General features: G+C 56.5%; 1 protein-coding gene across 1 annotated transcript in view; it reads left to right on the top strand.

Moving 5' to 3' along the window:
* The window catches only part of TGME49_268370 (non-specific serine/threonine protein kinase), a gene marked incomplete at its 5' end in the record, with an annotated part of 36,512 nt that extends 16,586 nt beyond the window's left edge, over nt 1–19,926 (top strand). Inside the window, 15 exons of the mRNA XM_002365503.1 lie at nt 70–6,286; nt 6,831–8,104; nt 8,896–9,070; nt 9,836–10,006; nt 10,421–10,654; nt 10,873–11,028; nt 11,388–11,493; nt 11,915–12,252; nt 12,881–13,142; nt 13,779–14,049; nt 14,327–14,492; nt 15,257–15,645; nt 16,264–17,112; nt 17,648–18,950; nt 19,277–19,926. Of these exons, the coding sequence (XP_002365544.1) occupies nt 70–6,286; nt 6,831–8,104; nt 8,896–9,070; nt 9,836–10,006; nt 10,421–10,654; nt 10,873–11,028; nt 11,388–11,493; nt 11,915–12,252; nt 12,881–13,142; nt 13,779–14,049; nt 14,327–14,492; nt 15,257–15,645; nt 16,264–17,112; nt 17,648–18,950; nt 19,277–19,378 (12,013 nt within the window). The 3' untranslated portion in view covers nt 19,379–19,926. The remainder of the gene's footprint in view (nt 1–69; nt 6,287–6,830; nt 8,105–8,895; nt 9,071–9,835; nt 10,007–10,420; nt 10,655–10,872; nt 11,029–11,387; nt 11,494–11,914; nt 12,253–12,880; nt 13,143–13,778; nt 14,050–14,326; nt 14,493–15,256; nt 15,646–16,263; nt 17,113–17,647; nt 18,951–19,276) is intronic.
* Between the last annotated feature and the right edge of the window lie 4,044 nt (nt 19,927–23,970).

Below are 23,970 nucleotides of genomic sequence, written 5' to 3'. Positions count from 1 at the left end.
TGGATTTGTTCGAGGTTAGGTTTGTGATTGTTTCACCTTTTGCTTGTTTTTTTTATCCGTGTTCCTCAGCCTTAACATTTGCCGGCACCTCGCTTCGTTGGGGCGTGCTCTTCGCGTCGAGCGTGTGGCTTGTTCGTCGGTTCGAGCTGTTTTGCGGCTCTTCATGGGGCTTCGCCAGACACAGCCGGATTTCCTTTTTGCACAGTTTCTAGCGTCGCAGTACCAGCGCATGCAGAGACCAGAAGCCAGGAAGCGACCCAGTGAGGGCGGGGAGGAGCCTGTTGTCTCGGCTTTGTGCGACTTCGTGGAGGCCGCGGCTGCGAGCGTGGTGGACGAGGGCGGACCGGGTGTTTGCGGGCGAGAAAGGGAGAGAGATGAGCGAGGACAGCCGCTTTCGGAGGTCGACGAGAAGGTCGAGACTACCCAGTCTCCGATCGAGACTCTCACGGACAGCTCGGAGTTCTCCGCCGCTGTGGACATGCTCGTTTCCTTCTTCCATTTCGCCTCCCTGCCGTCGCTACAGGCCACCGTGGACCCCACCCTCCTCACCCTACTTGTCTCGCCTCCTTCGTCTGGGTGTGAAGACAATACGTGGTTTGCAGCTATGCCGCGAGAGTGGGCTCTGTCGCCTGTCTCTTCGCTCTCTCAGGCAGACGTCGCCTCGGGAGTCTTCGAGAAAACGGAGGAGGGGACTGTCTTCTCCCGCTCTGCGTTCGCGTCGCTTCTAATTCATCTTCAGCCTTCGCTGTCAGAGCTGAGGACCCGGATCACTCTCACGGTCGCGCGCTGTCTCGCTCTGGACGCTGAGGGCGGCTCTGTGCAGGCCCTAGGGGCTCTGCGGGACTTTTTGGTTTCAGTGGCGCTCCCGACTTTGTCTGTCGGCGAGAAAAAGAAAATCCTTACCGCATGCATGCACCACTTGCTCGCGGCGGTCTCAGGTGCACCTGCAGCTGGGGTCTTCGGGGAGGCCCGAGGCCCGACCGCGGGGGTCGCTCACGCGGGAGGCGTCGAGGAGAGGAGACGGAGACACGCGGCGTTAGTCGAGGAGGAGAAGACGAACGCGGAGGGCTTTCTGAGAGTGCTTGAAGGCGCAACAGACACGCGAGAGGAGCGGAAGTTTGCGTGCGACCGAGGGGGCAAGGTCCACTTGCGGCTGCTCGCGATTCAGCTTCAGTTTCTCGTGATTCCGATTCTCAACGAACTTCTCCCGCCCGTCGATGCCTCCGACACTCGTGTCGTTGACCTCGACGAAGGCGGATACGAATCGTCCAAAAAGGGAGAGAGGACCCTCGCCCGGGCCGAGGTCGACGCTCTGGTCTCTTTCATGGGTCACTTGGCGATCCTCGCTTCCGGCTTTTCTCTTCGCAATCCCCAGGAGCGTCTCGAGGGTGACACGGCTCTGGTCGGTGCGCGCGAGAGAGAGACAGGCAGCACATGGGACGACGACAGCCTCTTCGAGTGTCTCTTTCCACCACGGCTCGACGACCGAACGTCAATCCAGCTTCTGCGGCTGATTGCACTTCTTCTGCCATACCTCGGCGGATCGGAGCTGGCCTCGCCCGCCGTGTGGGCGTCTCCTCCAAAGGCGGCGCTCGTCAGATTCTGTTGGCTGCAGCAGCAACCGCCTCAGAGCGGCGAGGGCTTGCACTTGGTGGGGTCGGGGACGAACAGGGTCCCAAGCGCGGAAGAGGAAAGCAGCTTGTGCGCCTTCGCTCGCGTCTCCAGTGTCAGCAGCGTCGGCCTCCAACATGTTGCGCTGTACGTGCTGGCGCGCTTTGGATGCATGTACGCTCCGACGCCGCGGCTGCACCTCCATTTGTTCTCCTCGCTGCTCCACGCCTGTCCGTCACCCGTCCCCGACATGGTCGCCGACGCCCTTTCGCGGCTCTTGCCGCTGCTGCCAGCCTCGTCTGCCGCCGACGTCTCTCTTGTGCATGCGCCGGCGTCGGCGGCCTTGGAACACTTGCCTTTCTCGCTCTCGGGCACCGCAAGTCTGACGAAGGAGCGGCCGGAGCAAAGGGGCACCGGCGCAGTAGGGGCGCTTCCCGTCGCGCCACCGTGGATTCGCGTCTTCCTGCGGACGCTGCAGGAAATGCGCGTTATGCCATTTCTGGTGCACCCCTTCCAGTGTCTGTACTCCTCGGAGACGCTCTTCTTTCCGTACCGCCAGGCCCTCGTGCCGCTGCTTCTCAGCACGAACCAGCATCTGCTCCGATACCAGGCGCCTGTCGGCGTTCAAGCCCCAGCCGCGGGCGCAGCCGACCAGCGGGCGCATGTGTTGAATGTGATTTCCGTGATTCTCGGCTGGGAGCTGCGGAGTGCGCTCTTCTCAGTTGTGCTTCAACGTAGCTCTGCAGGCGAGCCCTCGGAGACAGCTCGAGAGGCCAGCGAGAATGGCAAGGAGGACGAGGAGCTCGAAGCCGCCCGGAAGAAGCCGCGAGTCGACCAGGAGTCCGAGAGTCGCCGAGCGGCACCCTCGGCTAGGGGCGGCAAGGAAGAACACGATCGCCAGCAGGCGACGGCAACTGACGAAGTTCCTCGAGATGAAGAGGAGGCGTTTCTCCAAATGCAAGACGAACGTCGCGTCGCGCGCATCCGGAGCGTCTTCGCTGTCGCACACACTTCCCTCCGGCGCAATGATTGGTTCACCAGGTGCTGCGAGCAGCTCATCTCCCATGCGTGTACGATCAAAGCCCGAGTTCGTCAAGACATTCTCTCCCACGGCGCCGACAATTCCCCATCGAGAGCCGCCGCTGCCGCGCCGTCTGTCCTGACGCAGGCAGTCGACGCGGCGCTGTTCAGGCGACTCTCCGCATCTGAAGTGAACCAAATATCCCTGCAGCTCATCCGGTGTCTGACCTTCCTTCCATCCTCGCCTTCGAGCCCCGCTTACCCCATACAGGCGGCCCCTCGAGCCCTCAAGTGTCTCGCGCTTCTCCTTCAGCTGAGACCCTCGGCGTCCGTCCCACTCGTTCTCGTCGAGCGACTCTGCTGTCAAGCGGCGCAGACCTCCGGCGTCTCCTCGTGGTTGACGGATTCTGTGGCGGGGGGCGACAGGGCTGTGGGGCAGGAGAAAGAGCGTGACAAGGAGCGAAGTTCGTCAGACAAACCGGCGAGTGGTTCTCAGTCTCCAGGGGGTGCTGTGGCCTTCACCCGGCTTCTCCTGCTCGTCCTCGGCCTCTGTCACGTTCTGGTCCAACAGCGCGGCGCCGTCTGCCCCTGCGAAGCTTGCTCGGCGGGTGTATGCAAAGAGCGACGCTCACAGAAAAGGCGACAGGAGGTAGACGAGGGGTCGCCTGCGGAGACAGAGAGTGCGAAAGACGGGGAGCTCAGGGCGCACGCCGCAGGCCATCCCGCGTCGCCAAGCACCCCGAGGGAAGGGCAGGAGATGCCGACAGAAGGGAGACAGGGAGCGGGGATGGGCGAAGAGGAGAAGGACTCCGAACAGCGAGGAGAGAAGACAGACACTGAGTCCTTCAAGTACGAAGAGAAGAAAGACGACAATCTGCGAGAATGCGCCTGGAGAGAGTCCCTGCCACAAATCGTCGAGATCATCCTGTTAGCCGCTGCAGGCTCCAGCGATAGCCGCGTGCTTCTCTCCGTCCAGGCCCTCGTGGCGAAACTTGTCCTTCTTCACCCCCCGTCTGAACACCTCGTCAAGGCTGTTCGGAGCGGTCCGACAGCGTTTGCGTCCTGGGCTTCGTCGCGCAGCTTCACGTCTCCGTTTCCTTCGACGCAGGCGGCGACGTCGCCACTAGCCCCTTGGTGGACTTTGCCTGTGACGCTGCCTCTGTCTATGAAGTCTGCACGGACGACGCAGGTGTCGTCGCCAGTCGACTACTTTTACTACCGTTTGTTGAGTGCTATTTTCGCGGGATTCCATTCGTGTGCAACTTCCTCCTTCCCCTCCTACCCCTTCTTTTACCTCCTCACTGCGGACCGGCGAGCTGACGCGCAGAGCGCCAGGTCCCTCGGCGTCTGGGCAGAGCCCCGTCGCCTGGCCATATCCTTCCCGGTGTCTGTGCACCTCGCCGTTGCGCTCTACTCCCTCGCGAGTCTAGACGTCGCTGCCGGTCTCAGCTTCCTGTATTTTCTTCTGCCTTCTTCGCTGCATGCGCTGCTCTCCGTCGTCTACGGACTCCGTGAATTCGCCTTGCTCGGGAGTCGAGGAACCCCAGGGACCTCATCGGGCCCCTGGGCACGCACGCAGGCCCCCGGGGCGTCGGGCCGCACCGCCCCAGGGCCTGCAGGGCGACTGCGCGATGGTGAGGTCCAGGCCGGTGGGCGGGAGACACAGTTCTTCTTCGGATCTCCGTTCGCGATCTCCGAGGAAAACCTCTCGGATCTGCAGCAGAGTTTCGGCCTTCTTCTCGGTCTCGTGACGGCGTCTCCTGCGCTTCTTCGTCTCACCCCGGTCGCCACGGAGATGCTAGCCGAGCTCTTCAAGGCAGTGGGTGGGGGCGGGAGGCCCCTGGGCCGGCGCGAAGGTGACAAGAAGGAACTCGCAGATCGAAGCAGAGAAGAGACGACGCCGGCGTCGCTTCTCGTTCTGCCGGCTCTCCTCGCCCTCAGCAGAGTCATGGTCCATCCCACGGTAGGTCTTGAGGACATTGTCACGGGCGGGGACGCCTCGTCTCTCTCTAGAGATCTCCGCTGCCAGCAGAAGGCGAAGAGGGCCGTTGCGGAGGTCGAGGAGACACCCTGTTGCGCATGCAGGAAGGCCGAGGTCGCTGGCCGAGAAGAAAGTGGAATGGAGACGGACAGAAAGGTCGAAGACGACGAAGAAGGCTGCTGCTGCCGAAGCAGCCTCATTGCGCGAGAAGCCGTCCAACGGTTGACACCTGGGAGTGCTGTCCGTTGCCGTGGTCGGTACGTGATCAGGTGGTGTGGCAGAGGCGGCAGGCGAGAAAAAGAAAGAGGCATCGAGATAGAGAACGAAGTCGCAGATGAACACCGGAGGCTGCCCACGGATCTTGAGTCTCCCAAGTCTGGCTGTGATGAGGTGTCTCCTGTCTCCGCGGGTGCGCCTCTCGCGAGTTCCGCGGCCTCTCCAGAAGCAGAGATGCTTCGCGCCATGCGGGTCGCTTCCTCATCGCATGCTGAGTCCAACGGCGAGCACGAGGAAGAATGGAGCTTGTGGGGCGTCTTGGCGGCAGCAGCAGTCCCGCAAGAAGCATTGCTTGGAGGACACACCGGTCGTAGCGGCTTCTCTTCGCGCCTCCACCGCATCTCGCACCTTCCCTCGCTTCCCGAGATCGTCCGGCGCTTCGCTGCCAGTTCGCGACCCGTCCGCTGGGCCGAGGAAGAAGAGAGCGAGAGGGCACTGAAGCACGAAAACGCGAAAGAGAAGTGTGGGGAGTCGCCCGTGTCTCCGAGCGGGGACATGGCAAAGAGCGAAGTCAACGGCGAGTCGCGCGAAGCGGAGCAGGCGTCTGCAGCCTCTCCAGCAAACATAGAGACGAAGAAGAAGGCTGCGAGGTCTCCGGAGCGACTGGCGACAAGGACGAAAAGATGCTGCGGAGTTTGTGCTTCGACACGAGCGCGAAAATGTGGGCCTTTCACCATCGCGGAACTCCAGAGCCTCCTTCTGGCCCTCGCCCCTGCTGGTGACGGACACGCGATGGTCGAGGCCCACCTTCTTGTCCACTCTCTCGTCTTCCGTCTCGCCTGTTTCGACGTCCCTCTTGCGAGAGACTACCATGCCATTCACCGACGCGTCGCCCTGTTGCTCGCTGCCACCGAGGAGGCGGAGGCGCCAGGCGAGCCCGCGGGGGGTGCAGCGATCGGAGGCGGCGTGGCGACAAATGGCGTAGGTGTGGAGGTTGAAGCGAGGAGACGAAGGAGTACTGTCTGTTTCTCTTGCTTGAACGGACTGCTTGCCGAGCACATGGAAGATCTCTTCCTCTCTCAGCCTCTGCTTCGCTGTTTGCTCTTGGCTGCCCAGTCGGCACTGCCCGCTATTCGACACACCGCCCTCGAATTCTTGCATGCGCGTCTCCCACCTTTCGCGACGCTGAACGACGCGCGAGGCGTCGCGCAAGGGCGCGCGCCTGGCGATTGCCCGCTGTGTGCCATGAAGCGAGACGAAGCCGACGGACGAAATGGAAGGGCAAGGGAAGGCGAAGCGAAGCGATGGAGCAGAGACGAAGCCGAGGCACTCGAAGCGAGCGCCGAGAGACTCGTCTGTCTCCTCGAGATCGGAGACGCGTGGGAAATTGTTGGAGGGAGACCTGGCGTCCTTCACACGATTCTCACACTCGTCTTCATGGCCTCTGGAGACTTGCAAGTTAGAACCTGAGACAAAGGAAGGCAGGGGAAGCGCCAGAGAGCGACACTGCTGGAGAGAGGGACAGAGGCGACAGACGGGGGTAACGAGAAGGGAACAAAGAGATAGAACGCGACGGGGAGCGGGGAATGCGGGAGACACCCGAGAAAGCTATCGCGAATGGGGAGAGACACGGTCGAGTAGACAGGTGACGTATCATCAAGGCAGACTTCTGCTCACGCAGAGCAGAGACAAACAGAAGACTGCTAGGACACTTGTACGAAAACGAAGCGTATAAAACGACACAAAACACGAGATGAGGGAGATGAAAACACAACGGAGGTGACCTGCGCGGGTGTCTGCATGCCTTCACGTTCGGGTCTTGTTCGTTCGGTGTCTGTCCATTTTGTGTCTTTTCGGCCTTCTCCGATGCAAGTGGTCCTCCGTGCGTTGTCGTTTCTCTGCTGTTGCTTCTTCGTCGTTTTCTCGCCGTGTATTCTCCAGACTCTGCCTTACCTTCCTCCTGCATCCCGCCCCCCTCTGTTGTCGCTCTTTATTTCCTCAGCACCGAGAGCTCTTGGGAGACTCTGACGGCGCCCGGCTGCCGCCTCTGCTTCCTGCGCTCCCCTGCCTCAGTGCACCTTCTCCCAGTTGGCTCGACGCGACTGCCGAGTGGAATTCATACTCGGTTTTCTCCCTGGACCGCGCCGCGTTAGCGCTCGCAGCTCGCGGCCGGCAGCTGTCGCCTTATATTCGGGCAGCTACGCAGATCTACGCGTCGATGTGCTCGCCGGAGTTCCCGCCGCCGGCGCTGCCCTTCGTGCTTCCTAGTGCGGAGAAGAGCGCCGGGACGAGGCAAGATTCGCGAGAAAAACAGGAAGCAGAGGCAGACGAACGCAGAGTTGAGAATGCAGAGGGCGCCGAGTCACCCGTGGGTACGAGAGCGACTGCCGCGACGGGCGAGGCTTGTGTTTCCAACACGGGGACTGGATTCGAGCAAGTGACACGAGAGCGAAGAGAGAAGAGGCCATTTGAAGCTTCATCGCTTGTCCTGGATCTCTCCTCTCAAACGTCTTCGTTTGCAGAGTGGAAGGCAAATTTTGACGCTGCTCTTCGCCTCCATACCCGTTTCCTGGCTGCTTCCTCGACTGTGCTTCTCTTCCCCTCTTCCTCAAAATGCGCCTCGCATTTTCCTTCGTCGTCTACTTCGCCTTTCTTTCTCCCCTCTGTCTCTTCGTCGTCCTCCTCGTGTCTGCTTGATCTTGCCTTCCTCGCCCCTCGGATTTGCGCGAGTGTCTGGGCGTCGCTCTTCCAGGTCCTCTGGCGCGCTGTGGGCCCGACGACGAGGCGCCTCATCACACGTGCATTCACGGTGTTTCTCGCAAATCCTTCTCACCTTCGAGTTCCCTTCCTTTCCTCCCTCCCTCCTTCTCACCAGCGCCAGCAACACCACCTCCTTCTCTCTTCTGCTTCCTCTGCTTTACCTAACAGCTCAGCATGCGCGGGAGCGGCGACAATTCACCCGCTGCTCTCTGCCTTTCTCAGGTGCTCGCCGATACCTGTCTTCCCCTCGGACTTGCTTTTCTATTTGGCAAAGACCTTTGCGTGCTACCACGAGGTATTGCCTTTGCTGCAGAATACGTTTCTCTGTGCCTTTTCTGAGCGCGTCTTCCCCCGACCGGAGAAAGTAGAACTCACAGATCTCTCGCCAACCAGCGCGAACGGAGACAGTGCCGGGGCTTCGTCCCTGGAGGACTCGCGCGGACACACAAAAGACCAAGAAGGATCCAAGACAACTCCCGAGACAGACGTGGACATGGACGGGGGAGACAGTGCCAAGTAAGTGGTACATAAATGTGTGGGGGGGCGTTAAAAAGGCGACGAGAAGCCCCAGGTGGAGCGAAGAATGTCCAAAAGGAGAGTGCGAAAATAGATACGAGAAAACATAGGGAAAGGTGCGGCGCAGAATGCAGAAAAGAGGCAAGAGAGAGAAGGGGAAGACTATGAGAGAGGAGATACAAGGGAAATGAGGAATTTAGAAGAAACAGGGGACGAGGCAAGGGGAACGAAAGATGGAGGCGGGAGCACGTCTCTTGTAAGATCGATTCAGGCGGTCGCAACACATAACCTGCCAACTGTTCTCCATTATGTCCTTTGTCTCTCCCTCGTCTCGGGGGGGCCTCTGGACCCCGTCCAAAGATATCATTCTTGTTTTTTTCCACTCTTCTCCACGTCCGTTTCGTGTGACCGTCCGCACCGGCACTCTGGAGCCATGGGCTGGTTCAGCCTTTATATGTATTGATTTCGTTATTTTTAAAAACTAGATAATACCGCACCTCCGTCGCTCTTCAGACCGCAACTGCAAGAGTCGAGCTGCGTTTTAAAAACGTGTATAGTGCCGCAAAACCATGGAAATCAACGTTAACCTGGAGACCTAACGTGCGTGGACAACTTGCGTGAAACGCATTTTACGCTCGTGTATGCGCATTCAACCAAGCGGCTGTTACCCCTCATTCGAGGAGCCGCGTAGGCACAAACCATTCTAGGACTAGCGTGTGCCTGCACTGTGCTCACTGCGTACTTGGAGTGCGACGTTCACGAACGCTCATTCCCTCTCTCCTGTCGTTCAGCCGCCCGGCAGATGCCGTTAAGCGGGAGCCCCAAGAAGAGGCGCGAAGCAGACACAGCGAAGCCTCGGCAGGCACGGCCTTGGACTCTGTGAAAGAAGACATGGACGATGAGGAAACAGACGACGACTCGCTCTGGCAGCTGCAGAGCGGCGCGGTGGCGCGTCAGGCTGCTGTGGTAAGTCAAGGCATTTCGTCTAAATGCCGATGCGACAGTGTAAGGACTCTGGCGAGCTCCCAGTGAATCTGAGAGTCAGAACTTTTCAGGGGCTCACGCAGAACAGAACCGGAAGCAAACGTGACGGCGAAACGCGAGCTCAGATTTCCATTGGAACTACCTGCGTCAACGAGGAAACTTGTGTGTTCGCGCTTGCCATATTTGGGCATGCGCATATGCGGTATTGGTTTTCAGACGCACTGCATCCTTTTCTCGGGCGCTCTTCGTTTCTGGAAGTGCTGCATGTTGGACTCTCCCTTAGGCTTTCCCATGAACCGCACCGATCTGTCTTAACATGGGTTTACTGGATCCCCATCTCTTCGCTGCTTCGTCCTTGCTCGTTTCAACGCTCGTGCCTCTTTTTTCTTCGAGGGCGTTTGCTTGTCTTTGTGTTGCATGCAATCCCTCTCCGTATCTCTCCCTGACACGGTCATAGTGAGGTGGTTGTCTCTGACGCCCACATCGGGTATGTTCTCGGCACACCTAATTTTCTCTTTCACTCATGCCTTTTCTCTCTCTCGAAACATTTCTTGAAAAGACAAAGAGGACAATTTCGGTAGAAAAGTTTCATCTTCAAAACGCATGGTCCCTCCCTCGGGGTAGCCGCTAGGAATCCACGTCTGCTGCGTGAGAATTGCGTTTCTGAATGCGCGAATGAGGATGCGTCGAATTTGTGTGCGTCGACCTCCAGTCCCCGGTGGTTGTCATTTTCGACTGTCTCTGCAGTACCTCCACGAGCTGTACGGACAGCTGGAGGAGCCGGACTACGAGGCCGGCGTCGTCGCCTCTCGCCTCACGACAGCGGAAGGCAGTGCAGCGCTTGCCTTCCTCCAGCATGGTTTCTACAACCAGGCGAAGAACCGCATTGTGGAGGCCATGAAAACTGTTGCGTCGCCGGTAGGTGTCTCCTGTTGTGATATTTTTGCGGGGCCTCTTTGGCACCTCACTGTCCGCGCACTACGGCTCTAGGGAGCTGCTTCAGAGGCGGAGGTCACTCCGTGTCTACGCAACGCTCTTTCGAGCATCTTTGTGGCAGTTGTGCATCTTTTTTTTCCGGACTGTCGTTCGCGCGCAACCCTCTAGGGCGGCCAAACGGAACGTTAGACTGCTGCCTGTTGGGGTGAAGCTGCAGCGTATCGTAATCTGGAACTTGCGTAAGTGCAACATGACGGTCTTATTTCACTTTAAACGCTTTAAACTCCAGTGTCGTTTTTCCAGCGCCGGAAGCTGGAAGCCTTCTTAGGCCATCATGCGTGATGCGCATGCATTTTTGTGTCCGGTGTGTTCCCTCCGTGCCTTGGCCATTCTCAGCGTGCAGACGTGGAAGACGAAGAACAGAAAGAAGAAGTATTCTGGTGGAATGTGTGCTGGCTGGCGACGACGAAGCATCTGAATCAGTGGAACTCTCTCAACGAGTACGCGTCAAGTCTCGGCTCCGAATCCCAACTGGGTCTCGACTGCGCTTCCAAACTTCAAAACTGGGACCTCCTTGAACACATGGTTGACGCCTACGGTGTACATACCCCGTACACAAAGCTGTGTCAGGTAAGTGTTGTCTCTCTCGCGAACGCGCTTTGCTTGTCACGATTCTGCGCTCACACAGTTCAGTCCGACAGGGGGCATCCGTTCGAGACGACTCGAGTCTCGCCGCTTGGTGCCGAACCGTTTTTTCGGAGTTCTTCCTTTCCGTCCTTCTTCCTTTCCGTCCTTCTTCCTGGAGGTGAAGACCATTCGCAGAAGGTCTCCTGATTCTTGCTTTACAGGCCTACCAGGCGCTCCACGAGGTGGTCTACCCTCGAGGCAGGCAAGACGGCGAGGTCGCCCCGTGGATGCAGACGCAGAAGCTACGCGAGATGGATCTGCGCTGCTGCGAAGGCCAGCGTCTGCTGCTCTCGTCGTGGCGGCGACTGCCTGCTGTGGTAGGTGGCTTCCATGTCGACAGACTCGATTCCTTTTTTTCTCTGATGAACGTGGAACCTGTTCTCTCGCGCGTCGTCTCTGGGGCACCGGTTGCCTGAGTGCGAAGTACGCGTAGGAAGGGAACTGGAGACGAAAGCGAAGGCGCACCACATGGTGACTGCTGGTCTCGGAGTAGAAACGCGAGCTTACCACTCAGCCATGAAACGTTTGACTGCCATTCCGCCAGGAACGAAGATCTTCAATTGGTTACGAGCCTGGTGGGCTCGTACGCCTACACGAACAGGAGATCTACGGGCTGCGAGGTGTTGTTTTTCTGTTTACGCTAGGAGGCAGTGTGTGTTCTGCTTTGTGCGCCCAGATCACCGATGCCCATATCGCTCTCCTTGTTCAGTTCCAACTCTATGTGGAGCTCCTTGAGGGCTACCACCTGGTCGTCCATCTCAGTCGAAGACTCCAGAAGGGAGGTGAGAGTTTGAAGAAGGACTGGTGTTGCTCCCTGTCTGCTTTGTTCGTTTTCTCTGTGCGTGTCGTGTCGTTGACCATGCGCTTCGTCGTTCGGGTCTTCGTCATAATGCTTCGCTCTCCGGTTTCTTCCTACTCTCGCACCTCTCGGCTCTTCGCCTTCTCCCAGTTTTCCCTTTCCTCGGCCTCTCGCTGTCTCTACTCGACTTCGCTATCGCCGTCAAAAGACTCTTTTTGCCTTATGATCCACGTTTTCCCCCCTCGTCAGGCGGCTTCCTGCTGCTTCCTTGTCACTGCTGCCTCGTTTCATTTTTTTGTTCTCCGTCGCCCGCCGTTTTCCTCTTGTTCCTTGTCCCGCCTAGCACGGCGTTTCATCTCTGCTTCGTTGGCGTCTTTCTCCTCTGCTGATTCTCTCCCTGTCAGGCGAGTTCCCCGCGGCCCGGACGACGCTGAACACGTGGCGCGAGCGGCTGCCGAATACCTGGGACTCGATCGACAGCTGGAACGACTTGTTTGTCTGGCGAAACTTTATTTTCTCCATCATCCAGTCCACCGTCACGTCCTCGCCGGTCCTCACGCCTTCGCAGAAGACCTCGTGGCCTGCGTACGTTCAGGACATGCCCTGGACCATGCTCAAGTTCGTCTCCATCGCTCGGTCTCCCAATAGACTCCGGGAAGTCTCTCTCGCCCTCTTGATGAAAATGGACAATCTGCCGGCCATGAAAAACCCTGCGTATGCGACGGAAGCCTTCATTGCGATGGTACGGAATTCGAAGTTGGGCAGGCAGTGCGCATGCGTTGCAGTCTTCAAGGTGTTCTCCGTTCCACGTCCCCCGTTTCTCTGTCGGTTCCTTGCGTCGAACAAGCTTCCGTTTCGTTGCCTGTGTGGACCGCCTGCTGCTCTCGAGGTGGTGTGGAGTCGGATTTTTGTAGGCCTAGCGGCTTGTCTTTTTTTTGACGTCCTCGCGTGCCGTCGCACGCTTAAAATGCGACGCCTGGTTAGGTCGGTTTCGATCGGGACAGAACCGTTTTGTATTGCTGCTCCAATTGTTTTGGTGGGGAATTGTGACTCCTGCAATCGGCCTAACGCGATTGTTTTCTCAGCTTTCCCTCGACGACACGCGCACCCGCGTGACATGGGGAGACCCGTTTTTCAGGGCGCATTTGAAAGAACTCTGCATTTTTTTGGAGTTTCCAGGGTTCCGTCCTTGCTTCGCTCGCAAGCTGAGCAGTGTCACTGTCCCTTGCTCCGGCTTCCGACGGGAGTTCATCTTTTTCTGTTGTGCGTGTTTCTCCGCCCCTGACTCACGAAAGAATCCTTGGCTGTCGACGAAGCAGTCCCACCTTACTGTTGCGGCTTTTGTGTTGATTCATTTTCTTTTCCTTCAGACAGAGAAGGCGAAGCTGTGTCTAGGCGACCCGGCGCAGTACGCCACTGGTCTTCAACTGCTCAATGCATTCGATTTCGACTTTCCAGGACCTTCCTCTGTTTCGTCCGCTGCTGCCTCCCCCGTCGCGCTTTGTGCCGACCCCCATGTACAACAGCAGCTCGACGCCCAGCGGCTGCAGCTCCTCAGACTCAAGGCGATTCTCATGTTCCGACTCTACACCTTGGACCGTCCTAATGCCTTCCAAGGCGTCAGTCGCGAAGGTAGGAAAAGGAAAACGTTTCCGCTTCTGCAGTGTTTTTGAGATTGGCCGTCTGTGAGCGTGGAAGCCGTGCTGAGTTGGGCGAAACTCGTGGACACCGGCAGTTTGTAATACCAATCAGTTAACAACTGAAGCGAGACTGCCGGTTACACACTAGACATTGCGTTCCGCAGGTTTTCATGGAGTGCTTTTTCCTGGGAGGTCGTGTTTCGAGTTTTTCTTCGTCTTTCAAGCTTGGGTCTACCGTTACGCGATGGCACCAAGGTGGTCGTTCATTTCCGACTATTTCTGAGGTGCAACAATCTGTATTTCAGTTTTCGGCTGGGACGAGGCGATTCTCAGTTCGTTACCCTTTGGGCGTGACGGTGTGTGATGGCTGTGATGACTGAGTTTCTTTCCAGGTTTGTCCGTGCTCGCTTCACTATCATTCTCGCATGTTTCTCGACTCGAATTGAACTGCCAATTCTGGTGGGGGGACTGCTGGGACTTGTTGTGTGTTTTTCTTGCCTTTTGGTGTGTCCTCGCCCTGCTCGCGTGCGCCCGCTTCATCCGATCGCCTCTCGCCTTCACATGGTCGCCCCTCTGGAAGTCACTTTCGCGTGGATCTGTCGGCACAAAATTTGTTCTTTCCCCGTAGAGCTGCTGTCGGGAGCGGACTCTCTCCTGCGGTCCACCCTTGCGGTGCAGCCGCTGTGCGGCGCGGCTTGGCTGACTTGGGCGAAGATGAACGAAAGTCTGTTTTTCCTACACAACGGACCCGCCACCCTGAGCGCTCTCTCGGCTTCTGCCGAAGCAGCCGAGGGAGAGTCCAGTGACGCATGCGAGACGCACAAAAAGGAGGAAGAGGAAACTCTCGTGAGATACCTCTTGTCTGCAATGGTTGGCTTCCTCATGAACCTTCAGCTCCGGTGAGGGTTCGCACTCGCAGACTCGCACACTCAGAAGGACAGCGAGGCCCGAGACAGAAGCAGGGACTGGAGAAAAAGCAGCGACGTCGACCCTGCCCCGCTCGGGGGAGACACTAGGTGTGAAGAGGGCGCTCATGATGCGAAGCGCCGCTTCAAGCGTTTCATGTGTTGAGGCGACACTGCTGCGTACGACGTTAACAAGCGAGAGTAGATAGCCGCGCGCGCCAAGGAAGAGTCAGAGGAGCGGCTTTTGTTTTTGTGCTTCTGTCCTTCCCAGGCCAGCGAAAGGGCGGCTCTATCTGTCGCGGATTCTTTGGCTCCTCTCCTACGATGTAGGGCCGAGAAGGCCTCTCGCGAAGGCCTTCCGACAACTCGCGCCGTACTGCCCCATTCGGTGCTTCCTGCCTTGGCTGCCTCAGCTCCTCAGTGGTCTTGATCGGCCGGTGAGCAGAGGGAAAGTGACAAGTGGAAAGTCAGAACCGAAAACACGAGCAACAGAGACGGAGGCGGAGGGACAGCTGTCGGCTTCCCGAGAGAAGAGGGAACATGCAGTCGAACTCGACCACAGAGAACGAGGAGAACGCCTCCGGACTGGGAGAGAGCGCTGGCACTTCTCTGCCTAGAAGTCGAACGCTAGCAAATGCACACGGTGGTTCTGAAGTCTGTCGAAACACTAGAGAGAGACATGTAATCACCTGGAGGACGGAGGTCGTTTTAACTCAAAAATCAAGCTCTAAGGTGAATCTAGGTTTCGGGACGGGCCTTAAGATTAGAGACGCGAAGCGTCAGCAACACAGATGGCTCCCAGAATGCAGGAAACAGTGAAAGAGTGGTTCAATCAGGTCGAGATGCTCTCCCAGCATCTGAACCGGTATAACGAAGCTGCTGTTTGCATGTTGTTTCACAAGGCAGTTCTCCGGTTTATGCGGTGAGGGATGTACAGCTAGTCAGGGGTCAATAATCGTCGGGCGATATGGCAGGAGCCGGATTTTCGGAAGTGTGTCGAAAGTTTAGATAAACGCAGCATGTGATGAGTCGAGTTCTTCCTCCTGCATAGAGGTCCGGCAGAGTGACATGCGCCGAGAAAGCGACTCGAAGACTCGGGCCTACCGAACCGAAGGCTTTACGACGAGTGACGCACTGTCCCCGTCACCCCATTGCAACCTGAGGCTCGGCGACTGTGCCGTGTCCTGTTTTTTGTTTTCAGGAGGCGCCCGAAATGGATGCAATTCTGTACCATCTGATGCTGCAGCTGCCACAGGCAGTCTACTTCGACGTCCGAACGGCGTACATGGAAAGACGCGAGTACCACGCTCAGCAGTCGTCTGCAGGCTCCTCGGCTCTCACAACGCCCCTCTTTTACCTCTCGCGTCTCATGTCGCTCTTCCGAACCACCTTCACTCCTCAGTGCGTAGCCCTCGAACACCTTGCGGAGGAGTTCGTCACCCAGGCGAAGCCTTCTTCCGTCGACGAGATTCTCTGTGCCGTCCGGACGCTCTTTCAGCAGTGCCTCGAAATCAGTCACTCCCACACAAAGCTTCCTCCCGTTGCCGCCCACTTCCTCAAGGTCAACATCCTGTCGAGATACCGCGCTCGGTAAGCGGTCGGCGCAGCCTCCCCCGCGGCGCTGTAAAGTCGACTTTGGAAATACCCATTCGAAAAGGCACATTGTCCTCGCTGGACCTGTCTCTGTTGGCTGTCCGGAAGTTATCTCTTCCAAGGACGAACGCGGTCTCCTCTTTCCAACTACGCCTTGTGAACTAGTGAACTCTTTTGTTCGATGCTAAGTTCTCAGGGAGCGAAGCAGATGCAAAGCTCTTGACAGACACCCGCACATCTCGTGATCGGAGACTCAGCGCACTGTGCTTCCAGGCCCTCTGAGAAATGCTCGAGGTGTCGCGAACGAACCGTCGCGAGTGGGTGGGAGAAACGCATTCACAGGAGGAGAGGGCTGCATACGCGCTCGTTTTTGCGGAGAATATTTTCTGTCTTCTGGTTCATGCGATGTCCACTACAGAAAAGCAAGTTATGGCCTTTTTTAGTGAATACGTTTCTCGCACGCAGGATTTATCTCAATTCCTAGTTGGTCCAGAACGTGTACACGACGCGGTGACACACACACGGAAAAACAGGTCTCGAATCCGTCATGGTACATTCCAGAAAAGGGAGCTGAGGCCTCTTCCATTTTCTTTTCTCTCTCTATGTTTCTTCCAGCTACGGTCAAGGAGCTTCTCGGGCCCCTGCACCAGATACGCGTTCAAGTGGGTCAAGTCGCAGCTCTCGATCTGCGCCGGGGAACAGCGGGAACGACGAAGCGGCGCGGCGCGTGATGGAGGCGCTGTGGCCGCATTTTGAAAAAGATTTCACCTTCGAGTCTTCGTCCATTGACTTGTCAGATGTGATTGTGAAGCTGAAGAAGTGGAAAGATCTTCTCGGCCGGCGCACTCAGCTGCTGCAGCGTGGCTCTTCGCTGCCTCTCGAAGACATTTCCTACTCTCTGTGTGACCTCTTTCTCCGGGTCAACGTCCGCCTCGAGGTACCCGGGCAACTCTGGAAGTCGATCAGCGACCCTGCGAGTGCCGACTTCGATGTCGGCGTCCATGGGTCCATCGGCGGACTCCTGCCCCCAACGCATTCACACGCGAAGCCTGCTCCTTCCTCTGTCTCGTCTTCGTGGCGAGGTTCTTCGGCCGCCGAGAAGCGCGACGCGGACGACAGCGCGAGGGGCGGGCGCAGCGGGGCCGGAGGCGCAGCCGCGGCTCTGATGCAGGGCGACGAAGAGGGCAGCCGAAAGGCAGAAACGCAAAAAGAAGGATCTCAGTCTCTGGTCCCGCACGCCTTCGCTGCCGCAGGCGCCGCCTCACCCCAGACCGTTTACATTGAGGGCTTCGCTAGCGAGGCGTCGACGTCCACGCGTTCGCACTACACGCTTAAGAGACTCGGATTCATCGGCAGCAATGGAAACACCTACTACTTTGTGGTCCAGCCATACAGCACGCAGCATCAACGCACTGAGCAGAGACTTCTTCAACTTTTGTCGCTGATCAATCAGCTACTCTTCAAGTACGCTGCGAGTTACAAGGCGGAAACGTGGGGAAACCGAAACGGATAAAGGGTGCAAGAATCGAGACAAGCTGAAAGAGGAATTCGAATCAAGGCATCCGCGAGGGGAGGGCAGAGAGGCAAGGGATGAAAGGAGGAAGGAAACAATCATGCAAAACTGCAGGCGTGATTTGTTGACTGAAGCTCTGTATCTCCATCACACTGTGGGTATTCCTTTCAGACTCGCTTGTTGATGGTGTCCTGATTTCGCGACTTTCCGAGTTTTCAGTTGTTCCTCCTCCCTCACAAGCTAGACAGCAATATTCAAGTCCGTACAACAGGGAATAGGTGTGCGAAGGCATACCAGTGCACTTTCTTCTTTTTTCTTCGTTTTCTCGTGTTTGATCAGCGTTTTCAAAGAATCGTGCTGCCGTGTTTTCGACTGCGTCGTGACTCCGTTCCTGCGTCGTCTCGTGTTTTTCGTTTTTACCTCTTTAATTAATCTCAGCCGTTTCCACAGCGTAGTGTCTTGTCTGTTTTTCTGATGCGTTTCTAGGTTCAAGGACACCCGCGGTCGAGGTCTGTCCTTCACACTACATGCACAGATCCCGGTGCACCCGCGCTGCCGGCTGATGGAGGACCCGCCGAGTTTGCTGACCCTTCAGGAGATTCTGCAAGAAGTTTCCGCGAGCGGATCTGAGACCTGTCTCGTGGACCCGGATCTTCCTGTCTTGCTTCACCGGCAGCTGATTCGGCTCCATCTCCATCGGCTTTTATTCGAGAAGGCGCAGGAGCTGAAACGGCGTGGGGTCGCGAGCATTCCGAAGGGTCTGCAGCAGTACATCGAGGCGTCTGAGGAGGAGGGAGCCCGAGGGAAGAGCGAGAGAGCAGAGGACGACGAGGAGGCGGCCGCCACCGAAGGCGAGAGCGACGTGAGGGGGGACAGAGAGGGAAGAGACGAAGCATCTGGGGAACGCGTGGTTCCGGAAGAAAAGGGGAAAGAGGCGACTGAAGAAACATCGGCTGAGGCGAGCGCATGCGCTGCAGCGGCGGCGGCGACGACCGAGGCTGGCGAGGTCAAGATCAATGGCAGTGAGGAGAAGCTGGACGAGACGCACGTGAAGGCTGAGAAGAAGGACGAAGACCAAGAGGACGAACGCGTGACGGCTTGGTACAACGATGTCTACCGCGCGTGTCAGATTCAGGCGGCGCAGGAAACATTTGACGACTTGTGCGAGCTCGTTTCCTCCGATGTCCTTCGTCTCTTTGTCGCGAATTTGCTTCCGAACAACGACGAGCTGTTCGTCTTCAGAAAGCGCTTCACGCAGAGCGTCGGGCTCTTTGGCTTGCTGAACTACATTCTTTCGATGGCTGATATCAACCCGAGCAAGATCCGCCTGTCGCTCGAGACAGGTGTCGTGTCGCAGCTCGAACTGAAGCCGTGCTACAATGGATCAACCCTGTCGCTGGACTTTGTCGAGCGCGTTCCCTTCCGCCTCACTAGGAACATCGAGAGTTTGATTGGTCCCTTCGGTCGCCTCGGTGTTCTCCCGAGTGTCATTTTCTCCTTCGTTCGCTGTCTCCGCCGGTACAAAGACCACCTGTCGAGTGCGCTCTGTCTCTTCGTTCGCGACGACATCACGGCCTTTCACATCCAGCGAAAACTCCAGCACAGCGCACCCAGTGGAAAGGGCAGAAACTCGCCGATCCACCAAATCCTTCCTACGCGCTCTCTAAAGGAAATGTCCGAGGCAAATGCCAAGAAAATTCTCGAGGCCATCGAGCGAATCGAAAGCGCTCCAGCTGCCGCAGCAGAGAAGGCCACTGGCGCCTTGGCACCCGGCGAGGCCGGCGACCGGGTAAGGACGCTCCACAGTATGGAAAGAGGGAAATAAACAAACACCATTAAAATGGCATGTGCACATGTTTAGTGTGCCTGTAGAGATATCTATACTTTCGCAGTTTCTGCCCATTTATATAGGCATGTGTATATATGTATGTATGTTTGTGTATATATGTATGTGGGGGTGCCGGGTGATAGGCAGTAAACAAGAGTGTGTATTTGCGTGCAGTCAGAGCTGGAGAAAGTCGTGTCTTTGGTTGTATTCATGGTGATCTCTGTGTGTTCATGTTTTTGTAGTGCGCATGCTCATTTCTGTGCCACTTTGTTTGTCCATGTCTTCAGGAGGACCCACCTGTAAATCACCACGTGATGATTCTCCTGAGCATTGCCACAAAGAAGGAGTTCCTGGCGATGATGAAACCTACGTGGCAGGCATGGTTTTGAGAGGGGAGCATCCTTAGTACGCCGGAGGCTGAGGGCAAGGTGTTTGGTGTCCATGTTATCTGGCACAAACCGTCTCATTCTCGTTTTACGGGCATAAATGAATGCGTGGTTATGTGTCTACAGTGCAGCTTGCCATGGACTGAAGAAATCACTAGTCGTTCTGGCACGAGTAATTCTGTTTTGAACACGAGAGTTGTTGAAGTATTTATAACGGTGGTTTGCAGTTCATTCGGTAGCTGTCAGTGTTTCTCGTGTCGTCGCCCAAGAGAGCCTCGCTGTTTTTCACCGATGTCATGATTCCTTCCTTTTTGTTCCTCCTCAGTTTTTATCGGTCCTCTTACGCTTTTTAAGTCAGTCCTGTGAAGGATGTACTCCTTACGACACTGAACTGGAAACAACTCAACGTGACGTTTGATTATTTTGTTTCGGTCTTCGCAGAGGGATTCGTTGTGACAAGTGCCAACGGCTAGATTGTCTAAGTTGTCCGGTGTGACGGTGGGATGAGCATCCGGGAACTTCTTTCGGGAACACCAGTTATCCACTTTTCCAATTGACACGGAGTTTTCGTTTCTGTGTGTTCCTGGCTTTCGCAAGGAAGCTTTGTTGCCTACTGAAAACGAAAATCCGCTCGGTCCTGTCTAAGGCTTCCCCCACTTTCACATGTTTTGTTCGATTAGGACACACCGACGCTTCGATCCCCATGTGTTAAAGCAGACAAGAACGGGGGCATAGACAGATTTCTTTCGCCTTACGTCAACAACACACGCAGACACATTTGCTGAGTCCTCAGCAACACTTGCAATCGGTTACTGAGGCGCAGTGATGGTAGGGAAAGACGGGTATGCTCTCCTGACACCGGGAAGCGTTAGTCGCTTCGGGTCGCTTCTTGCCGAACGGATATTACGTGAGGTTGAAAAATCCTGATGAGGGAAGACAACAACAGGCCGGAAGTCAACGGTGGGAGATGGGAACAAGAATATGCGCTTTGAACAAGGGAGGTGTCAAAGAAGCCCACTCAGGGAGAGAAACGCAAAGGAGGATTATGGACGGCAACCACGAGGAAATAAAGATTGAAATAGACGAAGAGCGATCGACACTCAAGAATGGAAGTGAAACAGTGACTGCAATCGAGATTCCATGCGACAGCCAGTGGCACAACTGAGGAAATGGGAAGAATCGGCGCCCGTGTACTTGCATATATTCGGGAGCCCTCACTCTACATCTTTTACTTGTAGGATTTTTTCAAAAGTTGCTGCGCACACCGACGTGTTCTACCGTGCTGACGTTTTTCTCCTTGGACTAGTCTTTTGCAACTTTGTCCTCTGGGTAAAATTTGCTGCCCGTCACGAGGTAAATGAGAAACACACCGAGTAGGCTTCGCCGAGAGGAGTAACACCGAGCAAGGAGTGCAAAGTATCATACTGCCACAACGTCCTTAGCCCCTCTTTAGTATCCCCGAAACGGGTCTGATCACTGATGGCAACCATGATAGGAATCTGTGATTGGGAAGCAAGCAACGAGAGCCATGTCGCCTACGGATTCCGCCTCAAGAGGCGTATGTCAGCCAGCCAAAGAGCACCTTAAACCTTCCTACAAAAGCAAAACGGGGGTCAACGTACGAGAAGAGTCGCCCTGCTTTCGTCAGCCTTCCGCAGGTCTGTGTTGGTTCCTAACAGTTGAGGTGACGGTCCTCGAGTTTCTCCTCAAAACGTACGACTGTTTAAGACAAGAGCAGACGCATTGTGTTTCTGACGCTGTCAATTGCGTACCGCCCAGTACAGTGGCGTTCAATCGTTCTTTGATGTCGCTTCAGAGATCTCCCAACACACCAAGGAACCATGTGGCGGCAGAGCACTCGGGCATATTGGCGCTCTGCCAGATGAGGCACCTTATTTGACAAAGTTTCTACTACACTCCAGCGCAGTGTGTACACTTTTATCTGACATGATTGATGTTCCTGCTTCAAATCCCCTGGGGGACTTTCAAAGTATCCGGTGGCCCTCGTGACTTCTTGCTTCCGAAAGAGTGCACTGGCGAACTGTTACCATGCGGTTTAGTTTCCGTTTTCGTTCTTAGTTCCCGTGGAAAGCTTTCCGTTTTTCGCCAGTCTGGGGGATGCTTAGGCAGCGATACGAACGGACAAGCGCTTAGTGTATCGGAGAGACTAACTCAAAAAGAGCAGTCGCCCCGGATCTCTCTAACCTCAAAAAAACGTGGTCAGAGTGTGTGTTTTGCAGACGCATGGTTAAAAAAGTCAGTCGGCCCCGCAGAGACCTATGGCGAACAACAGCCTTTCCGCGTTCATCTCCTCCGAACTCGCACCGGCCGAACATCATCCCGGGGGACGCAGTCAGAGTCTTTTTTAATTTTTATTGGGCAACGAAGCACTTGTGTTGTTGTCGAGAGATTCGCAGCCCCGTTTCGAACGCCGTGCGTCACCACACCGTTGAATGGACAGGCGCACAGGCTAATGCAGTCCGCGGGGTAAAATTCGTCGGCGCCTGACCGTCACTGTCTCTTTCTCATTGCGCTTTTGCCTTCGGGGTTGCAGCGTGCGGGACGAGGCTGTTTGGGGCGGAGTGCGAGTAACAAGCGAATGCTTTTGCGTGGCACATGGCCGTTCTGCTTCGAGGGTGTTGCGCCCGATCATTGCGTAACACTGTGGCACCGAGCTTGTCACATGGAGGGTAGGCGGTAGTCCCGTTTCTTCTGGTCGCTTATCTGCGAACAAAGGCGTCTCTGTTCGCGTCTCCTGCCCTAGAACCCGAGGACGACGTCGCAGGGTATACCAAGGAGAAATTTTCTGTTTTCCAACGCATCTAACCAGTTTTCTTCGATGATTCGGGTTGAGAGAGCGCCCGGACTGCCAGTTTGCTCCCCCCACCTTCCCTGGGGGTCAGACACTCTTCGCCACCACCATTGCGCCACCTGGGGCTGAATGAGTGTTTTTCAGAGTGCGAGAGCAGCCCACTTCGGATGCACACCCGACCAGCCAGCGGCAATGAGCCACTGTTTCGTCGGGTCCTCTGCTGGTTGTCCTGTGGCAGTTCCGGAAGTGTGCCGAGTGATTCAATCGCGTCAAAGCGAGAACAAGGGTCGAGCACACCGTCGTATACAGACCACTCCAAATGCGTTTTCAGCAAAACCGGCGCGCAACTGCCTGAAACCGGTTTCTGGAATGGATGAGACGGCGGGGATGTGCCGCACTGTGAAGCCGTCTCTTCTTCCACTCTTTCTGCCCGGCGTCATGGAAGTGGACGCACTCTCGATCGCGCGAACACGTACCGTTCTTGAGTTTCTACTCAGTCTCATGGAGTTTCCTACCGCGAGGAAACACCCTGCCTTCGTTGGTTCGCTTTTGTTCGGTGGGTGCGCCGGACGGTGAATGTGGTTTCGCGCGCCACCAGTGGCCTCTCCTCGAGTTTCGGCAAGAACGGGGAGTGAAGCTGGTGCCACGTTTCTGCCTGTGCCCGCCAAAGGGCAACTTCCCTTCTCGCCGTTTGCCAAATCGAAAACTGCCGTTTTTCTGTAGTGTCCACCGATTCCTTCAACGCCTTCTGTCGAAGCAGCCCGTAGAACGACGCGTTCACTCTCCAGTGGACGACCCAGGACTCCCGGTAGTCACCGCTCCTCGAGATCCCGTCCTGATTATTCCTTCTCTGTCGTCATCTCCCGCAGCTTCAGCCTCACATCTGCGTTTCTCAATGCGCGGGTGCCGGCGTCAGCGGTCTTGGCAGCCTCGCGAGCTTTCTGCCTGAGTCTCTCCGTCTCCCGCGAAGGCGCGTCTTGCACGGAAGAAGTCTTTTTCGTCGTGTGGCGCGAGTGTGTGGTCGTCCCGTCCCTGCTTCACCGGAGTGGTCACGTGTGAAGCGCAGAAACGCGTCGGTGCCTCTACTCGCAGCCTTTTTCGTGTCTAGGCTTGGCGGGTTTTGCTCAGCGAAACGCGACCGGAATGAACACTGGACCGACCGGGACCTCTGTCTGGTGCGGTTTTCTGCTTTGAATCATTGTGTAAATCTTCTCCACAGGCGATGGGAAACGGAGGCAGGGTTTTCCAGAGGCTTTGTCGGATTGCACACGGGTGAACTGTCTGGTGGCCCAAACACTAGACCGTTTGAGAGTCGAACCCGGATCGCATGCATATTTGTACAAGGGAGAGAGGAGTCGCGAAACCGGGATTCTCACCTCTCCGCGCGCAAAAGAAAAACTGCGAGCGGTTACTGTGGGTCGGAGGAAACGCGAATGTGAAGAAGGCAGTCGTTCTTGTTGATGTCGGTGGAACTTGCTTTCCACGTAGGAGGTGTGAGGCGAATGAGAGTCGAATCTTTGTCACCGGTGTAAGACGTTTCTGACTTGCCTGTTCAAGGAGTACCCCCGCCGGGACTCTCTCGCCTCTACTCATGTCGGGGGTCTTGACGCGGCTGCTTTGGGGGACCTTGCCATTTAGGCTGTCACGGCGACACTGGTTTTCGCTTTCCTCCAGTTTTTCGGGACGCCCATCGTCGTTTGAAATTCGCAGTTCTGTTGTACCATGTTTCTGAACCTTGGCGACGTTTTCGGTTCTCGACAGGCGGCCCGTGTATCGAACCTCA

Source organism: Toxoplasma gondii, chromosome VIII (assembly GCF_000006565.2).
Source record: "Toxoplasma gondii ME49 chromosome VIII, whole genome shotgun sequence".
Classification (NCBI taxonomy): domain Eukaryota; phylum Apicomplexa; class Conoidasida; order Eucoccidiorida; family Sarcocystidae; genus Toxoplasma; species Toxoplasma gondii.
Note: the sequence above shows the minus strand (reverse complement) of the source record. Positions and strands in the feature narration are given on the sequence as shown.